The following is a 21,317-nucleotide window of genomic DNA, read 5'->3' as shown; positions in this document are numbered from 1 at the left end:
ACCTCATTTTTCTCTTTTTTAATTCAAGAATGCAGCAAAATATAAGAAGTCCAAAATTTTAATTATGTAAAATATTTTTGCTCAAAATATGTACAATAAAAAATTATTTAAGCTATTGTATTTTTTCTTTAGCATTTTTTAAGGGTTTCAAAAAAAAAAAGTTAACACATTATTTTTAATTTAAATTCTTCCTTATATCTTTTGTTAGTTCAAATTTAAAGAAATTTCCCTTGTTTCCAGAGAAAAATTTTTTATTAAAAAATAATGCAAAACAAGCCAATTATATAGAATAGGAAGATTGCAATAAGATTCAACGGTACTGAGAGTATCTTAACATAAATATTTATTAGAAATGTGTTTGTTGTTATAAAATTCTATAAAGTACTTAAATTTGATTGCAGAGTTCTCCCTAGGGATAAAAAAAAGGCATTTTGAGTTTTGAAAGGGCACTCACCACCTTCAAAATTTATCAGAATATGTAATAATTAAGGCCCGGATTTTGATGACATTTGCATTTTTGGACATTTTTTGTCCTTTAGAGATTTATAGGGCATTTTTTGTCAATTTTTTGAAATTTGTAGGGCATTTTCTTTAAATTTTGGGGCGTATTTGGCATTTTAAAGCATTTTTTAAATTTTTTGTTAATTTTTAATAATTTTTTATTATTACACTGGCTAATGAAGAAAATCTCTAGGATATTAAAAGGTGAAGCAACATCTTTTCAAATTAAAGAAGAATTGTCAGTAAGTGCGACCGTCCTTTTCAAGTACGTACCAATAACATCAGTAGACGTTGAAAGAAGCTTCTCCTGGTATAAAAATTTGCTTTCAGACAAGAGACGCTCGTTTACATTTCAAAATATTAAACAAAAATTTAATAATCCACTGTAATTCTGATATTTAGTAATCTAATGAGATGGAAGTTGTTATATTCATTTAAGTTTCTATACAAAATGAAAATATTTTGGAGTCAATATATTTTCCTTTTTTTGTTATTTTAGGATATAAAACATATTTTTCAAACTTTAATGAACGTAGAACAAGTATTGCATTGCTTTATTTTTTTTAACGACTCATAATAATTTTAAAGAGTAAAGCATTGTTTTAGTTCAATATTTTTACTTCAATATTTTTACTTCTATTTAAGTCATGTCATAAGGCATTTTTAGCGCAATTTTTGCATTTTAAGGGCATTTTTTGCACTTTTAAGGGCATTAATTCAGATTTTTTAGGTCATCAAAATCCAGGCTCTAGTAATAACTGTATTTGAACCTCAATTTTTTAATTACCCTCTCATCCTATTTTATGTGTATGTCTCACAAAGTAATTTTCACTCATTATCAAAATAACAAAAACATTTTAAGCTTTTGAAAAATAATTAAAGGCTAGCTACAAGAATATGTATACATTTTCTTCATAAAAAAGCAAACTAAAAGAAAGATTAATTGATTAGCAACTTTTGTGCCTTTTTTTTAATATTTTAAGCCGAAAATTATGAGAAAATAAACATTTAAAGGTGTTTTTTGAAATAACAAGTATTTATTCAAAAAAAAATAATGGTAAAATGTAAAATCTCTAATATCCCCCTCTACATAAAAGACATAAACATCTATTTGGTCGAATGTTATGCAAATTTTTACCATATAACTAGACAACATTAGAATACTCTTACTAAAATTAAGGAATCAAATTAAAAACTGAAGTTAAATAATTAACAATGACTAAATAAATCAGAAGTGTAGTACTTTTCATTAAAACATGTGGTTAAGAAAACAATCTTTTTATAATAAAATAAAAAAACAATATTTTTATGGAATGGCAACTTATTTTTATAATAAAGGCAACGAGGGCGCAATCATAAGAACGAAGAGCAAACAGGGCGGACTGCCTTTCTAAAAACGCTTGAGGAGAACGCTGTTGATTGTATAAAATATTAATAATTAAATTAAATGATAATTAAATTGTGTGGAATACTTCATTGTAAGAAACTTAATTAACTTAAATTATATCACGAGCTACATAACTTTATTTTTCCATTCAATTTCAGAACTGTGTGGGCAAATGCCAGAACGACATATTTTTCTAAAGGTCTCAACAAATCTTCTTTAAAGATTATTGAAGATGTAAGGTGTTTAAAATAGCTTTCATTTTTTCCATATCTTTTAATTATAAAAAAATAATATCTTGAATTATCTTTGCAGGCAGCATTTTTTTTGGTTTTATATGATGAAGACTTAGATTTTGATCCTGTAAGTATTTGTATCTAAATACAACAATCTAATTTTCTTTTCAACTTTTTTAATGTAACCTCTTGTTATAAGGCTCATTTTTCTTATTGTCTCATATTCTAATTTTACTTTACTACATGTAGTCTGCCATTGTGTTTTTAAATTCCTATTTGCAAGTCACATGGAGATATATCTTTTTTGAGGAAATACAGATGCCATAACATAATCTCTAGGATTCTTATTTGTTTTCCTTGAGTTTATATAATCAAAGTTGTTTTTTTTCCTTGAATTAAGCTTTTTTTTTTTTTTTTTCTTAAGCCTTTTTGCTGAGGAAAACAAAAAGCTACAATTTGAATGTTTTACATTCAAAGCAAATTTTTAAAGTGTATTTTATTACTTTATAGAAAGCTTTAAAACAAAATAGTATTTATAATAATTTTAAGAAAATTTATATTAATAAACTTTGAAAATAACTACCAATTTAGACTTGTTTTTTTTTTAATTTTATTTTATTTAAATGAAAGCTATTGAAATCAATGAATAATTCCTAATTTTTGCTTATTTTCATGAGTGCAAACAATACAGCATTTATTCCAATTTTATTGGAGTACCTTTTGAAATATTTAAAGGTTAATTGACAAATGCTTTTTATTTAAAAAAGAAAAGATTTAGGCTCTTCATGTTGATATTTACACCATATTTTTAATTAGTGTTGAGAAAGCTGGGTTAAGATAGGCATAATTTATTAGCCATGAATAACTGTTACAAATTCATAACAATTATGCATAATTCTAAAGAATAGTTTTCCAATGTGGACGCCATGTGGCGTTTGGACTTTCTAAGAGGATATTTCAAAACTTACTGCAGAAATTTTTGTTAAAATATGCAGTATACTTTAATTTTTGATAATTTTATTTTATTTCGTATCGAAGAGCCAACATATATTTAACTCAGCTTAAATTACATGTTATCAAAGCAGTTATTAATTCACAAATTTATGGAAAAAAAGATAAACTAATTTTATAGTACTGTGATATTATGAAGATAACACTGTGCTTGCTGTTCCACACACATAAAAAAAAAATTTTAAAAAATGCATTCAAAAGTTTAGGTGATTTTTTTTTTTTTTTTTTTTTTTTTTTTTGAATTTTTAACAGTAGATAGCAAGAAATGTATTGTTCATAAAATCTCCTTTATATTTTGTTTTTCATGTTGACAAGCTATGGCTGTATAAATAAAGCAACATTTGACCTTTTAATTAATTCATTGTGTTTGCATGTATTGCATTTTACATTAAACCTCAGATTTTTTTTTTTTTGTACAGTAAGATTTATTTATGATATAGAATATATTTGCATGCTAAAACTTTTGTGCAGTTCAATCATGTGATTGTTGATTCAAGCTACTATCAACCATATTTTCTAAAATACGCATTCTGAGATTAAAATTCTCCAAATCTTGCTCTAATTCATCTAGACTGTATTCTAAAAAGAAAATTTGGGATGGAATTGGGAAGTAAGCATTTTTATGAAACTGTATTGCTTTTCTCTAAAATATTTATAAAATACAGATTAATAGTTTTAATTGATTTGGTATTACAGTGAAACCTCCAGGAAAGACCACGTCTGTGTAGCGACCACCTCTATTTATGACCACTTTTGAGGGGCATGGAATTTTTTGAATAGCTGCTATCCATTTTCTCCGTGCAGACCCTTCTTATGCAGTCCCAAATTTCATTTTAAAAAAAATACAGAATTTGCAAAATAATATTGGCATTATTTAAAGTAATTTCAGTAAATTCTGAAAGGGCACCAAAATTAAAATGTTACAATTTAAAAATGAAGAGAAGAGAGTTCAAAATTTTTTAAATATTAGGACTACATTTTCTCAAAGTGAAAGGATTTTTAAAAAATAGAGCTCAAGGATTTAAAAAATGTGCTTAATTATAAACCTGTAATAATTTAATTGTATTTTAGAAAGAAAAGAAAAAAGGTATGGAACCTCATAAAATCCTTAGTTTGAAAAGACACATTTTTAATTATGTGTAATTTATTTATTTTTAATTGTTCTTATAGAAAGAGAGGAATTATTAATTGATGGCAAGAATTTTTTTCCTGAAGTTAAATTGTACATTTAGTTTTTTATAATATAATTATCACTTTATATGGTTCAAACATTAAAATCAAGTAACTTAAGTTATAGTTATATATTACTAAACAAATTAGTAGTAGTAGTTTTTTGATTCACTAATGAAACCAAATAAAATTTGTTTAAAATTTTTTTTTTGGTGAATGCTTTAATAATTACTTGAAATTGTTTCACTCAATTTTATCATACAAGTTGAATTATTTTGAAAAATAATTTTTTTTTACTAACTGCTTTGGTAATTATTCCTCTCACAGAATGATCCCTCAAAGCTCAATAAGTTCTCACAAGCTCTGCTCCATGGAAAAGGCTATAACATGTGGTTAGACAAGTCTTTCAATATTGTTGTTTCCAAAAATGGGAGGGTAAGTTTTCATTTATTCACTACAGATGATAATTCTTTTTCGTCAAATTTTGTAAAGAGTGTTAAAAATTATTATGAGATTATAATTTTCGGTAAGAATCCTAATAATAATAAAATTATAATTCAAACTATTTTTCTCAGAATTAATATTAATATAATTATAAGAATAATTTTCTGTAAAATTATTGTTAGATAATTTTCCGGTGGAAAAATGTGTATGAGTATTGGAGATCGAAACTCTCTTCCTATGGCAATAGTTCGCATGCTTTTACCATTAGCGTGTGAAGAGTCATAGAAGGAGGAAGTTTAATATTCAAAATATTTAATAATTTTAGCTTTATTGTTTGCAAATAATAGTAATAACTTATGATGCGTTAAAAATGAAATTTTGGACTATTGATTTTACCTGTTAAGTATTTATTTTAATCCTTTTTTTCCAGTTGGGATGCAATTGTGAACATTCCTGGTAAGTAGTCTTGTCTTCATTATTCTGAATATTTCTTCTTCCCCTGGGGTTTGCCTTTTCTTAGTAAACAGGTCACATGAATGTGCCCAAAAACTTTTTTTAAAAAGTTATGTATCTGTATGATTATTATTCTTATTAAGTTTTCTTTTTTTTTATATATAGTTTTAAAGTTGCAGTAAACCAGACACTCTATAAATAAATATAAAAAAGGAATTTTAAACTTTCTAGTAAGTGTTTGTTGTTATTTCTTTGTGTAAAAAGGCAAATCAATATGGACTTTAACCTGCTGTCTTCTCCGCATAGCAAAACCTGTTTTCCAGGGGAATAGTGTTTTGGGGAGAAACGTTCTCCTAATTTTGCCCATTTGCTAAACCGCCAGTGGGTTAAAAGTTAGTTAAGTCGCAAGAAGTGAAACAGAATCCTCTCTTAACCCTTTCCCATTTCATTGTATTAAAATGTATGCTTTTTATTTAATTTGGACAATTCTATTTATAATATTAATTAATTCTGTTTATACAGTTATAAAACTTTACAAAAAAAAATTGTAAACTATTAGAACAAAACGTGTGAACTTTAATAATCTATCTATATATATATGTAATACAAAAATAATAAATACTTTTGTATTAATAAAAGAATTAAAACTCTTTCGGTTTCATAAAATGTCTTTGTTAAAGAGTAAGCGTAGAACTATTCTATTTTGGGAATTCAAGGCTGAAAACATACCATTGAATAATAATTAGATTTATATTTGAAAGGAGGAGTTATTTTTAGAATCTTGTCCCTCTTTCACTTCCATATTAGGAAGCATTAAATGATTTCCCATAGTGCGTAGAGTTACAATGGCATGTACGACTGTAACTAATTACACCAATCTCTGTACTATTTAATGCCGGAGCGAAGGTTTTCGCATGTCTGTTGCTGAATAACATGTGCCAATAACCATCTGCTGGAACCATCCGGATTCTTGTCCACACCCCCTCCTTTGAAGAGGGCGGATGTGAACTGTTATAACTACCAGCATACCTGTTAATAAACCTTTTGATAACTTATTATGGTTTTGACTGCATTTCTTAATATGAATACACCAATGATAACAGAGATGTAGCCCTGTTATTACATGCCAACCCGGAAGTCTTATCTTCTCATAAAATTTTAAATGGTAGTAAAATAACAGTTGTGGTAGTAGAATTTGTTTCATTTGCTAACCACTTAACTTTATTGCACGATTATCAGGTTTTATATATTTGTTTAAATTGTTTGTATATAGTTGTAGTTTGCCATTTTGCTTTAGATTTTGGAGTGTTAACTAGTTTTTGGAGCGTTAACTCCACATTTACTTCTCATTTTTTGTGGGGGATTAACATTTTAAGGTATTTTAAATAATAATTTTCTGTTTCATCTAGTAATATGTCTTTTTCTGTTGATAAGTAATTTTATTGTGAAGATATGCGTAATTAAAGTTTATTAACTATTTCTTTTAATTAAAGGTGCGATTCTCCCATCATGTCACATTTCTGGGAATTTTGTATTGGGATGGAATTCACAACTTTAAAGTGAGTTTTTTGTGTATGTAGTATAATTTAATAATGCATTAATGTAAATTAATAAGTGATTTTAAAAAAATATAAACATTTGTGATCATTATTATTTTTTCTTCTGTGTGATGTAAAAACTTTGGAATAGATTGCATAATTTCTGCATCACCTGATTAACTAAAATTCATATCTAAAAAAAGATGGAAATTGGTTAATGAATTGTATTTTTTAAAGTTATCTATTTCTAGTTATATTTTAGAAGTTTTTATGAAAATTGTTTTTGCTTTTTATTTCAGATATACAGAGGATGGGAATACTGTTGGCACAGTGGAGGAACTACCACCTTCACCCATTCGACTGAAATGGGATCTACATCCTGAGGTTTTTATTATTTATTTATTATATTTTTATTTATTTGTGATACTTCTAATTTCTGTATTAATGGTGATGTAAAAATGAAGTGAATTTATAAATGATAATTTTTTTCTCTCCAGTGTGTTGATTTAGTTAGGTCGTCCATGCAGATAGCTAATGCCATCATTGCCGAAGTAGATCTTCAAGTCTTGTACCATTCTGATTATGGGAAAGATTTTATTAAAAAATGCAAAGTTAGTCCTGATGCTTATATACAGATGGTTTTGCAGCTAGCATATTATAGAGTGAGTATATTTTAATGTAATCTGCATTTATACTTACTAAGTGAAATTAGTAGATAATTATGCGAATTCATTATAAATGTTGGACACTTTAATCTGAAAATCTACCAGTAACCTGCACCTAAATTATCTAGCTGGAGGAACAGTAGACCTTTAAAAACTTAGAAATAAACTAATTTTTTTTAATCTTTTTATTTTGTGAGCTAGGAACCTAACTCTTGTTTTATGATAGTATTGCATGCAAAGTTTCATAAAAGAACATTAAAAATAAATTCCGTTAATTAGCTTTCTGAAAAATTCTGTTTATTAGCTTTCTAAATCTCTTTAAATTTTTATTCTCCTATCTTAAGAATCAAATTTGTAGTTGTTTCTTTGCATGCTGACCGGCGAAACAGCATAACAATTAGATATTTTAAATGCATTTTGACAAAAAGTGTTGATTTTGAGAAAATCTCATCACGTTAACACTCATTACAAAAATAGTGTATTATGGAATTCTTTTGAACTTTCTATGTAGATTTTTTTTATGTTAACTATATTTTGAACTGAAAGCTATGGTCTAAAAGGGAATTTATTATTTTTATTGTACTTAAGCAAAGAATTATTTTATTTTTTCTTTGAAAAATGAACAGTGAACAATATATTTTGTTGTATCTTATTATATATTTGAAATATTTTAAAGATTTTAATTCTGAACACAAGTAACCATATTATTGATCTAGAATAAAAAAAATTACTTTGATATTTATGCATTACAATTTATTGTAGAGCATAAAAAATTTGTTTTTATGCTCAAATTTGCCCTTATTTTGAAAAATATTTAACTTAAATATTTTAGTTTACATTAGATATACAATTTTAGGTCCCTTGCGTACTAAAATTTTAATTTGGGCTATTTTTAAAAAAATTTTCATACTCATTACGCAATTAATGATGGCCTAATTAATAATGACCTTAACACTTTTTTCATCTGTTGTTAAAAACTTTGCTTGTGTAGCAATCTTTTAAAAATGATTACAATTTTTTTTTATTCCCAAATAAGCTATAGAACAAATGCTAAATCAAATGATTTCAAAATGTAAGTTATTTTATTAATTTTTTTAAAGCAGAATATTTTGTGTTAGATTTTTCATTTTTTAATCCATGTAAACATTAAAGCATTTCAAGTAATGTTTGTTCTAAATCTTATTAATAAACACTTTAACAAAAATATATTGTAGTATATATCGAGTCACGGTGGCTTAGTGGTTAAGGCCAGGGTTGAGGTTTTCCTTCCTTCCTCACTGGCTCGACAGCCCAGGATGGGCCTTGGCCTTCTCCAGTAGTTTTTTCCAAGCTGTCCTTCTTTTGGCAAGGGTTGAGGTTTTGGACGTCCTAAACTGGTTTTGGACAGTACACGTGGGTTTTACTGTCTTAAACTGGATAAAACTGTCCTAAACTTTATAAAACTGTCTTAAAGTATCCAAAACCTTGAACTTTTACCAAAGTTAAAATTCTATAGGTGTAACCATTGTACACATAATAATTACATGTATCAATAAATAATTGATATTTTTATACAATTTACTTTAACTTATTAAAGGAATATAATATAATATAACAGGAAAAGGTTTATAATTTTTGAAGCTCCACAATTCATTGAACAGCAAAAGTGAATACCTAATCCTTTAAATATAAATATGCTTTTAATACTGATAAATAATGTTTTTGTGCAAGGATAAAAAATGCAATATTAAAAATTAGTAATAATATTTTTTAAAAAATACTATATTTGTTTAAAAATTAAACTTTTATTTCTCACAGTATTTTTTTAAAAAAATATTATAATTTCTGATGATAAAAAAGACATCTATTTAAAAAAAAATGTTTTTAAATATAAATATATTTGTTTAAATTGGGAATACAAAATAACTGGAAAATGTATTAGCAGTTTTGAAGGGCATAACATCAGTTTCAGTTACTGACACTGGTGATGTATCACCGCTATGCTAAAAAAATTGAACCTGAATGAAATAAAAGTCTTCTTGAATAGTACTATAGATAAATAAACTTGTTTATGACTAACCAAGTACTTAGTCCCTAATAGCTTAACCTGTATGGCAAGGTCAAACTTCAGTTATGTACTATTGAATGAGAGGACCAATTGAATTTGATTACTGATTAATCTTCCTTTGTTTAATGTTTAAATTGAAGAGTCAAACAATATTAATAAAACATTATACTTTTAAAAACAAATATTCTCTAGTAGATTTAATTATCAATATGTTATTAGATCTATGTTTATTTTTCCTTTTAAATATTGTTCAGATAAAATTGTGACATAATTTGAGTAAAGAGGTTTTGGACAGGACGGTTTAAACCTTGGATTAATCCATTCTGTCCTGAACCTTGCCAACCCTGGTTAAGGCACTGAACTGTCATTGTACAGAACTGGGGTTCAATCCTCAGCGGCAGCCTGAAGCCTACTCAACTTCAGATCTATGGGTACCAGCTTATCTGTGAAGTATAGACGGCCTGTGCTCAATGCTGAACACGTTGCCACAATCACATGCCGTTGGTCTCGAAACTGTGGAGCCTTAACCTGCATTACCCTGCTGGCCCACTGCGAGCTATTGCAGGAATGTTTACTTTATAGTATATATCATAAAAATATTGTTATTGAAAATAATATGTTTTTGGATAATATTCTGGACTCAGTATAAAACTTTTTTTTTATTGTAATGTATTACTATATCAGACCTGTTTAAATGCTCTAAACAGTTTAACTTTCGACTTATATGCTTAAAGTTTTCTCTTTTGTTTTCAATTTTTGAGGTTCTTTATTCTTGAGAGAGCAAATCTTTGATCACTAGAAAACTGATTCAATTTTATTTAACATTTTTCTTTTCTTACAATCAGTATCAGGATTGTATGAAAAGTAAGATTTGTTGACATGAATTATTACTGACTATTCGACTATTTTTAATAATAATTTAAAATAACTTTTTGATTATAGAGTTTCCCTTTTTTTTTAAATAGTTTTAGCATTTTATTAACTTATAGTTTGCTCTTATTTTTTGTGTTTTATTTTGTAAATAGGATGCAAAACGATTCAATCTTACATATGAAGCTTCAATGATGAGGCTGTTCCGTGAGGGACGTACTGAAACCGTTAGGCCTGTAACAATGGAGTCTTGTGACTTTGTCCTTGCTGTAGATAACACAGCCATATCGGTAACTATAGATCATTAAATGCTGAATAGTTACCTGATTTTGATTATTTTTTAGTTTAATTTCAAAAAGTTTTAATATTTATTTACTCTGTTTCATTAGGCAACAGAAAAACTTCGTTTATTGCAAAGAGCTTGTTCAAAACACCAAGAATCATATCTTAATGCCATGGTTGGGAAAGGAATCGATAGGCATATTTTCTGTTTGTATGTGGTTTCAAAACACTTAGAAGTAGAGTCACCATTCTTAAAAGAAGTATTGGGTGAACCGTGGAGACTTTCTACTAGTCAGGTTTGAATATTTTTTTGTATCAAAACTACTACAGTACAGAACCTGTTATCCGGAAATCAGAAAACCAAAAAACCGGACAAAATTCGTAAATTTTCCCGCCATTTTAAAAAAAAACAATTTTTTTTCCTCATAAGATTTTAGGATTTTTCTTTCTTTTTGGAAAGATGTTTACCTTACTATCATTTTGGAAATAATCATTAGTGTATTACTTCGTTTTTTCTTCTTTTTAAGATTAATTCCAAATATTATTTTTTTTTAGTTGGGTTTAACAATAAAAAAAACGGCTTTTTGTAGCGATTCAGAAAACCGGAAAAATCAGTTATCCGGAATAGCGATGGTCCCGATCGTTCCAGATAATCGGTTCCCTACTGTACTACAATTATTCAATTCCCATTCACTAGTATGTAAAACATGTTGACTCGATTCTATTTTAAGGTACCTTTTGATAGATGACGGCTGACATTGTTAATAGCCAATATCCACATTGGTGACCCGGGTGTAATCTATTTGTAAATGCGACATCGTCCTCTTCACGCTGTTGCTGGTCAATCTTGATCACACGCAGGGAGAGTCCATGAATACTCGACTGCTAATAGCAACACAGGAGCAACAACGTCCACAATCTTAATACAACTTTCAGGACTAGCATTCAAAAGCCCATTGATCTTAATACAGCTCTCCCGGCTTCTCGCAAAACAGCAATGAATGAATGAACACCACGTAATCAACTAGTCAGGGATGAGATTCTTCCGCGGATTCGCGGATTTCCGCTTTTTTTCAGATTTTCCCATTTTTCCCGCTAATTTCCGCTGAAATTTTTTTTTGCCCAAGTTAAAATGTTTTATGAGGAATTTAATTTTCCGCGGAGGGAAATTGTTGAAGTCCCTTTTCCTCCCTCTGAAGTTTCTCTAAAAATCATTTCCTTGGGATAAAACTGGTTGACCTTTATACAGGGATGACATTTTTTTTGTCTCTCGAATTTCAGCCTTTTTATCAAAAACTCCGATTCTCTAAAAGTTTCGTTTTTTTAAATAAGTATCCCGTTTTTTTTAAATTCAGTCATTGAAGTAAAATAATTATATTTATTTACGATTTTCAAAGATAAACAGAAAATTCAATCTACGCCCTAGCTGCTAACCCTTCCGCATTTTTACTTATTTTATCTATTTTCTCCGATTTCACGCACAGAAAATAAGATTTTCCGTATTTTTTATCCGTCGGCTGGATAGCTCGTATTTTCGTAATTCAGATCTCGATTTTTATTCACGCGATTTTAATATCAATCATCGATTTTCGTATTTACCTGATTTAAAAGTTGCACATTGCGATTCTTATTTACGCTATTTAAATATCGTATATTATGATTCTTATTTACGACATTTAAAAATCCAATATCGTGTTTTGTATTTATGCATTTTTAAAATCTCGATTTTATTATCAAATCTCGATTTTCGTATTTACCTGATTTAAAAGTTGAAAGTTGCGATTCTTAAGGCGATTTAAATATTGTACAGTGCGATTCTTACTTACGAGATTTAAAAAATCAATATCGCGATTTGTATTTACGAGCTTTTAAAGCCCTATGTAGAAATTCGTATTCACGTGAGCTTAAAATCCAATATCGTGATTCGTTTTTGTGGTTGTAATATCGCGCGATTTAAAAATTATGCATCGTGATCAAAAAATTAAAAAATCATGATTTGTATTTTCGCATTTTTTAAATTCGATGTAGAGTTTCATATTTACGTGATTTAAAAGTCTCATATCGGGATTTATATTCACATGGTTTACAAGTTTAAAAATCGCACTTTTTGTCAAATTTTTGTTTATATATATATATATATATATTTTCTTCTTTTTTTTTCCTTTCTTTTTTTTTGTTTTTTGGATTTCCTCTTTTTTACTTTCTGACTACTCTCATCCCTGACTAGTGGTATCCATTCATCGACTAATATCACAAATAAAATTCTGGTGCGGGAGTCATGCAGAGTAACTACCACCGCAATTATTCAATCCCATACACAAGTATATAAGACACATTAACACTATTAGAAGTACCTTATGATAGATGACGGTTGACATTGTTGGAATGCTCCGCCCACACTTTTTTCTATTCCTCTTTATTATTCCTGAAAAATTTTTGATATTTTTACTCTTTGCGTGTTTTATTCATGAATAAATTTTCATATTTTTGTCTTGCTTATTTTTATATTCATATGCCATTGTCATATTTTTACTCTTTACTTTTTTTATTAATGAGCAATTTTGGTTTTTTTTTTTTTTTTTTTTTTCCTGCTTATGAAAAATTTTGCATAATTTTTCTCCTGGAAATTTTTTTCTTTAACTATCTATTAATAAACAATTTTGCATGTTCTTTCTCTCCTCGCTCCATTTCAAGAACAAATTTGCAATTTTTCTTTTCAGGAACATATTCGAATTAATTTACTTATTCTATCTTATTTTGTATCTTAAATATGCAAAAAATAACTAATTATTATCTTTCCTATTTATAAATGATTTAATGACTTTTGTAAATAAAGGCTGAATTATATTATTAATAAGTTAATACTGATTTCTTATATTTACTTTTTTTTGTTATTTAGACACCTCACAATCATGCTGGTATATTAGATACCAAGAAATATCCACAATATGTTTGCCTGGGTGGTGGATTCGGTCCAGTAAGTTTTAGTAATTTTTTATTTGCTAATTTTTGCTTCTAAAAATAAGATTTTAAAAAAAATTATAATATTATTATTCCCAATTATAATTATATCAAAAATTCAACACATTCTTAAAATATTGAAATGGTGCCTGTAATGTTTTTGTTAAAAATAAATTTAAAAAAAATTGTCAAAATATATTTTAACTACCTAAAGTTACTATGAATTAAATAAGATATACACCCAATTACATAATTTTTTGTGTGAAATCACAGCGCCATCTTCATGAAGTCTCCTGCGACCGGCTATTATTGAAAAGCTTTAGCTTATCTAAAAAACAATTATAAAATTCCAGAGATAGCTGGTTGATACGAATTCTGCACCCGGCTCGCATCGACCACAGTGCTGTCATAAGATATCCTCAGTGGTAGAGGGATGATGGGTTAAAATCCTCTTGCAATCAAGCTAACCGTGAAAAGTTTTCGTGGTCTTCCTTTCCGTGTAACGCAAATGTAAGTTAGTTCCATCAAAAAGTACTCCAGGAAAGCAAATTTCTCCCAATACTTGATCAAGGAGTTCCCTTGTCTTCTGGTTTGGGTTCAAAGTTACAAGGTTACGTAGTTGAACATTAGCTGTTGTAAACCCAAAATTGGGTTGTCTGTTCAATGATGATTATAAAATAAAATCTAAAGATTAACAAATCTGTATAGTATTATGAAACAGTATGCAATATTTTCGGACAATAGCTGAGACCAAAACACTTACCTGTAAATCAAAAATCTGTTGCATCAATTGCTGTTTCGGGAGACCAATAAGAATTATCTCATGATGGTCTGTGTAAAATTTTAATGGTCTTACACAGAGTACCTTAGATTTCCAACCCAACATAAAGCATTAGGGAGATTCCATAATTCTAAGGATAACGTAACAAAACAAAACAAAAAAATCGTTTACTTGCATTCCTTCATTAGCAAATTTCTTAGTTTTTTATTAACTATTTTAGATATAAAACCAAAAATTTTAGTTTCTAAGTAATTTGTAATAATAAACTTTTATTACAATTTTAATTTAGTATAATTTTTGCAACCCAGCAATTTTCCTCTTTCTATATGTTTTTTCTGTGTAACATTTGTAATTTTCTTCTCTTTTTAATGCATAATAATATTAAGCTATTAAAAATTATCTGTTATAATTTTTAAAAAATATTAAATATTTATCTATGAAAAGAAAAAGATTAAAAATAAGAAAACTTATCAAAATGTAACATCAGTCACCACAAAATTGCCATTACATCTTTTGATATTATCGCACAATCGACCTCTAATTTTCCTCTGAATGAAAGAAAATTTTATCTTTGACAGAATAGTTATTTAGAAGGCCGATTGTATTACCAAAAAGTTGGTGAAGGATGGATTGGGAAGCAGATATTTCATTAAGTCTGTGGAAATTAGCACGATTAACCAAATGCATTCATTTGGTTTAAAAGGATGTATTCCCAAATTTTTTTCAAAGCTTACAGCAAATTTATCTGTTATATTTCTCTTGTTTCAAAATTTTATATTACCTGTTTGAGACTTATTAATCTCCTTAAGTAACATGTAGTATTCACTTCTTGAGTTAGTTTTTGTGTAGTAAAAATGGCTGCTCTTAACTAACATTTTTTTAATGTAAGTTGCTATTTTAAAAGATACTTACATTGATATATTATCATTTTTAAAAAAATTGTTGCATCTTTAAATTATATCAATGCTTTGTCAAAACCATTTCAGTATTTCTCAATTATGAATAATTAGCTATAATATGTTTATTGAATTACAACACACATTATGAAGTCCATTTTGATTGAGACTATATATATAAAGCATTTGCTGTAAAACATTTATGTGACCTATAGAAATAATATTATTTTCCAATATAGGTTGCTGATGACGGATATGGTGTTTCATATGACATAGCATCAGAAAATGTTATGTTTTTCCATGTTTCCAGTAAAAGAACATCACCAGAAACAGTAAGCCTGCAATTTTTATTTTTTATTTTTTTTACTTTAATGTGTATTTTTACTACTATTTTTATGCACAATAACAGTATGTGTAATTGTGTAAGGATTGTATTATTGTAAGTGGGTAACTTTTAAATAGTTTTAAATCGAAATTGTACTGAAGCAAAAGAACTATTCCATATAAATTCTTGTGTAAATGCTTATTGTATGTTAGTAATATTTATTTTTGAAAAACACTATATGCAAAATCTAGAATTGTACAATTTAATTTACCACTATTATATATGAAAGTTTTTTGTGCCTATAATGAAGCGATTTGGTGTGGGTAGCAAATTTAAGATAACAAAAACAGGATCATGAAAGTGACAGTTGGTGAAAGCTAGATCATGATATTAAATTTTTTTTATTCAGTAGTAGTTGTAGAGCTTGAAATACGAAATTAAAAGAACGTTTTATTCAAATTACTTTCTAAATGAAATAATGAATTTTGCATAATAATATCAGCAAGGAAAGACCATGAGAGATAAATCCCCTATGACCTGACCTATCAAAAGCCAAACTAAAAGTGTTTAATCAATGCTTTCTAGTACTGGAGACATCTATTATAGGCGCATTATTGAAAAAGGACACTGCCGAAAAAAAAGCCAATTCAGCCAACCTCATGATATCTCATGTTAATATTTAAATAGTTTGGCTACACCTTAATTACCCAAAATGACCGTGAGAAATTAATGTAACCAGGCATGTGATTTTCCCCCCTAATTGGTGGAATTCTGCTAATCTCTTGATTCGTGGATATCCAGGAATCAAAAATTTATTTTCCAGCAGAATTTTCTGAAAGTCCTGCTAATCTGAAATTTAAATTTCATAACTTTCGCAAAATTCCGGTATCAGGATTTTTTTTTCTTTTCCTCTCTTACCAGCGCCCTCCTTTTTTTCCAGAAGTTCTGCTACATCACGGAACTGAAAGACAAATTTTTAAATAATTCATAACGCAAGAAATACATCCAAAAATCACAAACATTTAAGAGAGCATTTAGTGTTCCCAAAAAATGGTGTTTTTTCATTTTTTTTTTTAATATAAATTTTATAAACTCAGATTTGTTACTAAAGAATTATTAAATTAATTAGACAAAGCATTAATGATGATGAATTGTAAAATAATTAGAAATATGCATGGCACAAAGAAAAAATTAGTGTGTTTTAGCAATTGGTGTAAAAAATATGCATGGTTTTGTTTAGCAGTAAAAAATGATGAAATGATGAAAACATCTGCTTGTCTGAACAAAATCTTGTTGAAACTAAATTTGCTTGAGTTTGTATTTTTTCCCAACATTTTGAGATATTTAAATTATTTAATAATAAACAAAGTTAAATTAAGATTTATTATTTTTTCTTAAATATCAAATTTATAGATCTATAGACAAAGCATTAATTATGATGATGTGTAAAATAAATAAAAATACTCCAAGTAGCATGACTCAAAAAAAAAATTAGTCGTGTGCCTTAGCAATTGGTATGAAAAAAATAATAAAATGAGGAAAAATGTTTTTTGTTTTTTTAAGAAAAGAATAATCTATTTTTGCTATAATATGTGGGCCATTCTCATGGAAAGTGAGCTAAAAATTTTTGAAAATAGCACTGCACTGTATTGATTGGTCAAAAAACAGTCCAATCTTGAAATGTTTCTGAAGTGGCTCCCATGAATTTACGTATTTGAGGGTTTTTTAGTGACTGATTGCTACTTTGAAATAAATGTTTCTAAACTTTTTTAATCGGTGTTTGTTTCGTTTTGCAGGACACAACACGCTTCATTGATCTTATTGAGAAGTCTTTGAGTGATGTGAGGCAAATCTTTCTGGACAGTGTGGCAGAAAAGTGAACTCAATGTCATGCAAGATTTGTATAACTGCCATTATCAGATTTGCATTTTAGATCGTTGGGACTAAGGTTTACATTTGCTTCACAATACTGTTTTTATTCTAGAGAAAGCTTAGCTTGGAAGCAATTGAAGGAGAAATCTTTGTGTTGCACATATTTCTTTGCTACATTTCCTCTTGATGTGACATTTTTTCTCCTGAACTAAACCTGCTGATCAAAATTACATATGGATACACTTTGAATTAGCATTAATATAATGAACTGTACTTAATGATATTAACTGGAAGAAAAAAAATTCTGTGATTATAGGAATTTTTTCTTAATAGTCAATATTTTTACCTTTACTTAATATATTTACATTCATACTTGTATAAATAGAAATTCATCTATGAAAATGTATCTTTTTTTATACACTCTACATAAAAATTTCTCCAATGATTTTGTGCTAAGAAATATTTAATTTTCGTTACATGATATTTAAATAGTATTTTTTATTACTTTTAAGTATTTTACTTATTTAAAAAATTGACAAATTTACCCTTTTTATTTAGAATTGGAGTACGGTTTAAATGATACTTTTAGACGCTGTTTTTATTCACTTTTAAGCTATCTTAGCTCTTAGAGTTTTAAAAAAATGCTTCTTTTTTTTTTTTTTTTTTTTTTTTTTTTTTTTTTTTTTTTTTGCTAGTAATATTCAAGAGTTTAAACATTTCAGCCTGTTAATCAGAGAATAAAATTTTGTTTAAATTCATTTTACGATGGGGACTTCTTTCTTTATAGTAATTTCCCTGTTGAAACAGTTAACTATTTTTTACTCTGACATTTTTTTAATTGATTCTAAAGATACTCTTGTGTATTAATCAAAAAGAGAAAAAAAAGATTTCCAGTTCTATTTGTTCATAATAGCCCTCATATTTTTCAAACATTTTTATTAATTTTCTATGCAAGCATGCGTAATTAATTATCTTGTTTTAATATATTCTTAAACTATAATTTTTTTACATTAAGAACTTTTCTAATTAAATGAAGAAAGGCGTTTTTTTTTTTTTTTTTTTTTTTTTTTTTTGTTAATATCTATTGTGATATTGCTTTATTGAACAATTTTACTATTTTTTTCAACAATGGGATGATAACTATTTTGTTAATAATTGCTTTTTTATACTTTAAGAAAATTAATTTTTAAAACAAAGATGTGCATTTTTATATGATTATATTAAATTCTGATGATATTATTATATTTATTAAGCGTTTTTGCAACTTCGCTCATAGTTGTCTTGCCAATTAAAATTTGTTTTGCATCCTTTATAGAAATTAGTTTTGTTGAAGTGTTTGTCTTATTTTGTTATAATCCTTGCTGATAATGCTTTGTTGAACGTTTTTACTATTTTTTTACATAGCTGTCTTGCTTATAAAAATTATTTTTTGGACCTTCAGAAATTAGGTTTTGTAATTACATTTAAAAGAATAAAAGAAAAACTTAATAGTTTAGTTTGTTGCATTATCTTATCCCTGGTGATATTTATTACATTCTTTGGTACTTTTCCATTTCGCCAGCGCAAGCGATAAAGTTGCTAATAAAAAGTCACTGGCTTTAAGTATATTCAACTTTATTTTATTTATTTTTTTTGGTGATGAATATTTAAAAGAAATAGAAAAGTATCCATTCTTCTAACCCATTGACTTAAAGAAATAACTTTTTCAATTAAATAAAAAAGAATTATTATAATTTATGGTGATTATGCTTAATTAAGCATTTTCAAAAAACTTTTTGACAATAATATGTAAAGCTACCTTGCTAATAAAAATTTGTTTTCATAATTTAAAGAAGTGTATATCATCTTAAATGATTATAATAATCATATAAAATTAATTATGAAAACTCGTTTTATTTGAATAATTATATCCATTGTGATATTTATTACATATTTCATAGATTTTTTACAGATTATTTTGCATACACTGCTGGTATGCGATAGATAGGGAATATTAGTTCCAAAAAAAAGCACAAACTACTACTTGACTTTTGCGCAATATAATTCTTTGTATTTCTATTAATGGATTTAATTTAAATGCTGCAAAACTTGCCATACAATGCAGACAAAAGTGCAGAAAATTTTAGTCTTTATTTCTGAATGCTTAGTGTTATTTTCCTAAAAGTGCACATATATTTGAAGTGTTCACTCTGGAAGTCTATAAATTTTGGAGAGTATATCAAATAATAATTAGAAATTTTATTCGCATGTGATTTTTTTTTTTATGTACATAATTTGTGAACAATTTAATACCAGATGCTATTTCAACTTATTTTTATTCAATTTTTTGTATTTTTCTCAACAGAGTCAAATAATATCTTATTTAAATTCAGTATCCCTTTAATTTTTCACTTTATAAAATCGCAAAAGATTTTTTAAATTAACTTAACAAAAAATAGAGTTGGTTATGCATAATTATAAATTATAATTTCAGTTAATAATTTTTGGTGTATTAAAAAATTAATAGTACAATCCAGTTACTTAGTGATATAACCTTTATCGTCTTTTTGCATTTAAGAAAAATGCCTTTTATATTCTTTACAATTCACTTATAATATTTTTTAAAGTTTGCTTCTGTATTCAAAATTGTACTCTTATGACTGTTAATGCAAGTTAGCTGTGCAAAAAAAGCTAATTTTTATTCTTCTAGACAATGTGTTGAGTTGTTTTTGTCATTGCTTAAATATTCATATTTGTATGATTTTTACATTCCATACAATTACATTCTTTTTGTTGCAATCTTTTAATAATTTTGAAGCAAAGGTATTTGTTTTCATCATCAATAAAGCATTTATAGAAAAGCTTATAGTTGTATGTATTGACTCATTTAGTTACAGTGGAATTCTGATTATCTGTGTGGTTTGTCTGTCACTCTTTTTGCTTTGCATGAAATAATACAATTTCTAAATACTTACTAATGTTTGGTTCGGAAAAGATTGTCTCATAATACTTTTATCCCATATTGCTTTGTTCATTAGTGATTCTGTTTCCCCCATGCTTTGTCTGCATGAGATCCACCCTCCAAATATTTCAACCATATGGATGGGGAACTAAGTTTAAACTATAATAGCATTCTATAACTGAAACAAAATTTTGAAAACTTTCTGTGTATCCCTTCGCTTGTGATATGCCGATATTCGAAAGCTTTATTATTGATATTGTAATTAATTTGGCAAGTAATTTTACTATTTGTGAGATTTTTTGTGTTTTATAACTTTTAAAAGGCCATGAGCCAAAAATCGATTTAAGAAATAAATGAAGTGTAAGGCTCAATGTTTTGAATGTTCTCTTCAGTTTTTTGTCTTTAGCTGAAATTGAATGGTAAATAGCGTAAGTTGCATTGCAAACAGTACTAGTCCTATAACAAATATAGTATGGTGGGGTTTTTTTTAAAATTAAGGCATAAAAATAATTCAGAATTAAAATCTTGGATGTTTTGTTACTAATTTACTAGCGCCAACTATGCATAGTTTATATGGCTCTTCTATCATAAATTTCTATCTCATGTTGAAGACTTTAGTGGAAGAAACAGGTAAGTGACATTTTAATGAATTTGAAATGAGCCTTAAAATTTATATGTTAAGCGTTTTTGTTACTTCGCTTAATCTTAGTTTCTAGTATATTTTTGAAAACATAATCTTGACATTTTTGTGAGTATATTTTTTAGACCCTAGCTCTTTTATAAAGGAGAATTTTTAATGATTTTTGTGTGCAGCACCTGCTTGGAGGATTAAGGATCATTATGTTTTTCAACAAATATATAATCGTGTTTGAAGAATTAAAACATGTAGTCTCGAATATATTCACAAAATAAAATTTGAGCAACCTTAATTTGGAACAGC

The 21,317-nt window shown here is 27.3% G+C and overlaps 1 protein-coding gene across 8 annotated transcripts in view; it reads left to right on the top strand.

Moving 5' to 3' along the window:
- LOC107443419 (carnitine O-palmitoyltransferase 1, muscle isoform) overlaps positions 1–20,279 on the top strand; it is an 83,953-nt gene extending 63,674 nt beyond the window's left edge. For all 8 annotated transcript variants that reach the window (XM_071180722.2, XM_071180721.2, XM_087149789.1 and 5 more), the window contains exons 12-23: positions 2,047–2,122; positions 2,201–2,248; positions 4,630–4,737; positions 5,177–5,202; positions 6,693–6,758; positions 7,037–7,121; positions 7,235–7,399; positions 10,475–10,609; positions 10,709–10,897; positions 13,501–13,578; positions 15,479–15,571; positions 17,361–20,279. In XM_071180722.2, the coding sequence (XP_071036823.1) occupies positions 2,047–2,122; positions 2,201–2,248; positions 4,630–4,737; positions 5,177–5,202; positions 6,693–6,758; positions 7,037–7,121; positions 7,235–7,399; positions 10,475–10,609; positions 10,709–10,897; positions 13,501–13,578; positions 15,479–15,571; positions 17,361–17,444 (1,153 nt within the window). In that variant the 3' untranslated portion in view covers positions 17,445–20,279. The remainder of the gene's footprint in view (positions 1–2,046; positions 2,123–2,200; positions 2,249–4,629; positions 4,738–5,176; positions 5,203–6,692; positions 6,759–7,036; positions 7,122–7,234; positions 7,400–10,474; positions 10,610–10,708; positions 10,898–13,500; positions 13,579–15,478; positions 15,572–17,360) is intronic.
- The last annotated feature ends 1,038 nt before the right edge of the window (positions 20,280–21,317 follow it).

This window comes from Parasteatoda tepidariorum, chromosome 8 (assembly GCF_982258835.1).
Source record: "Parasteatoda tepidariorum strain Cologne lab strain chromosome 8, Ptep-v5.0, whole genome shotgun sequence".
Lineage (NCBI taxonomy): Eukaryota > Metazoa > Arthropoda > Arachnida > Araneae > Theridiidae > Parasteatoda > Parasteatoda tepidariorum.
The sequence above is the reverse complement of the archived record's forward strand: the minus strand, read 5'-3'. Positions and strand labels throughout refer to the sequence as shown.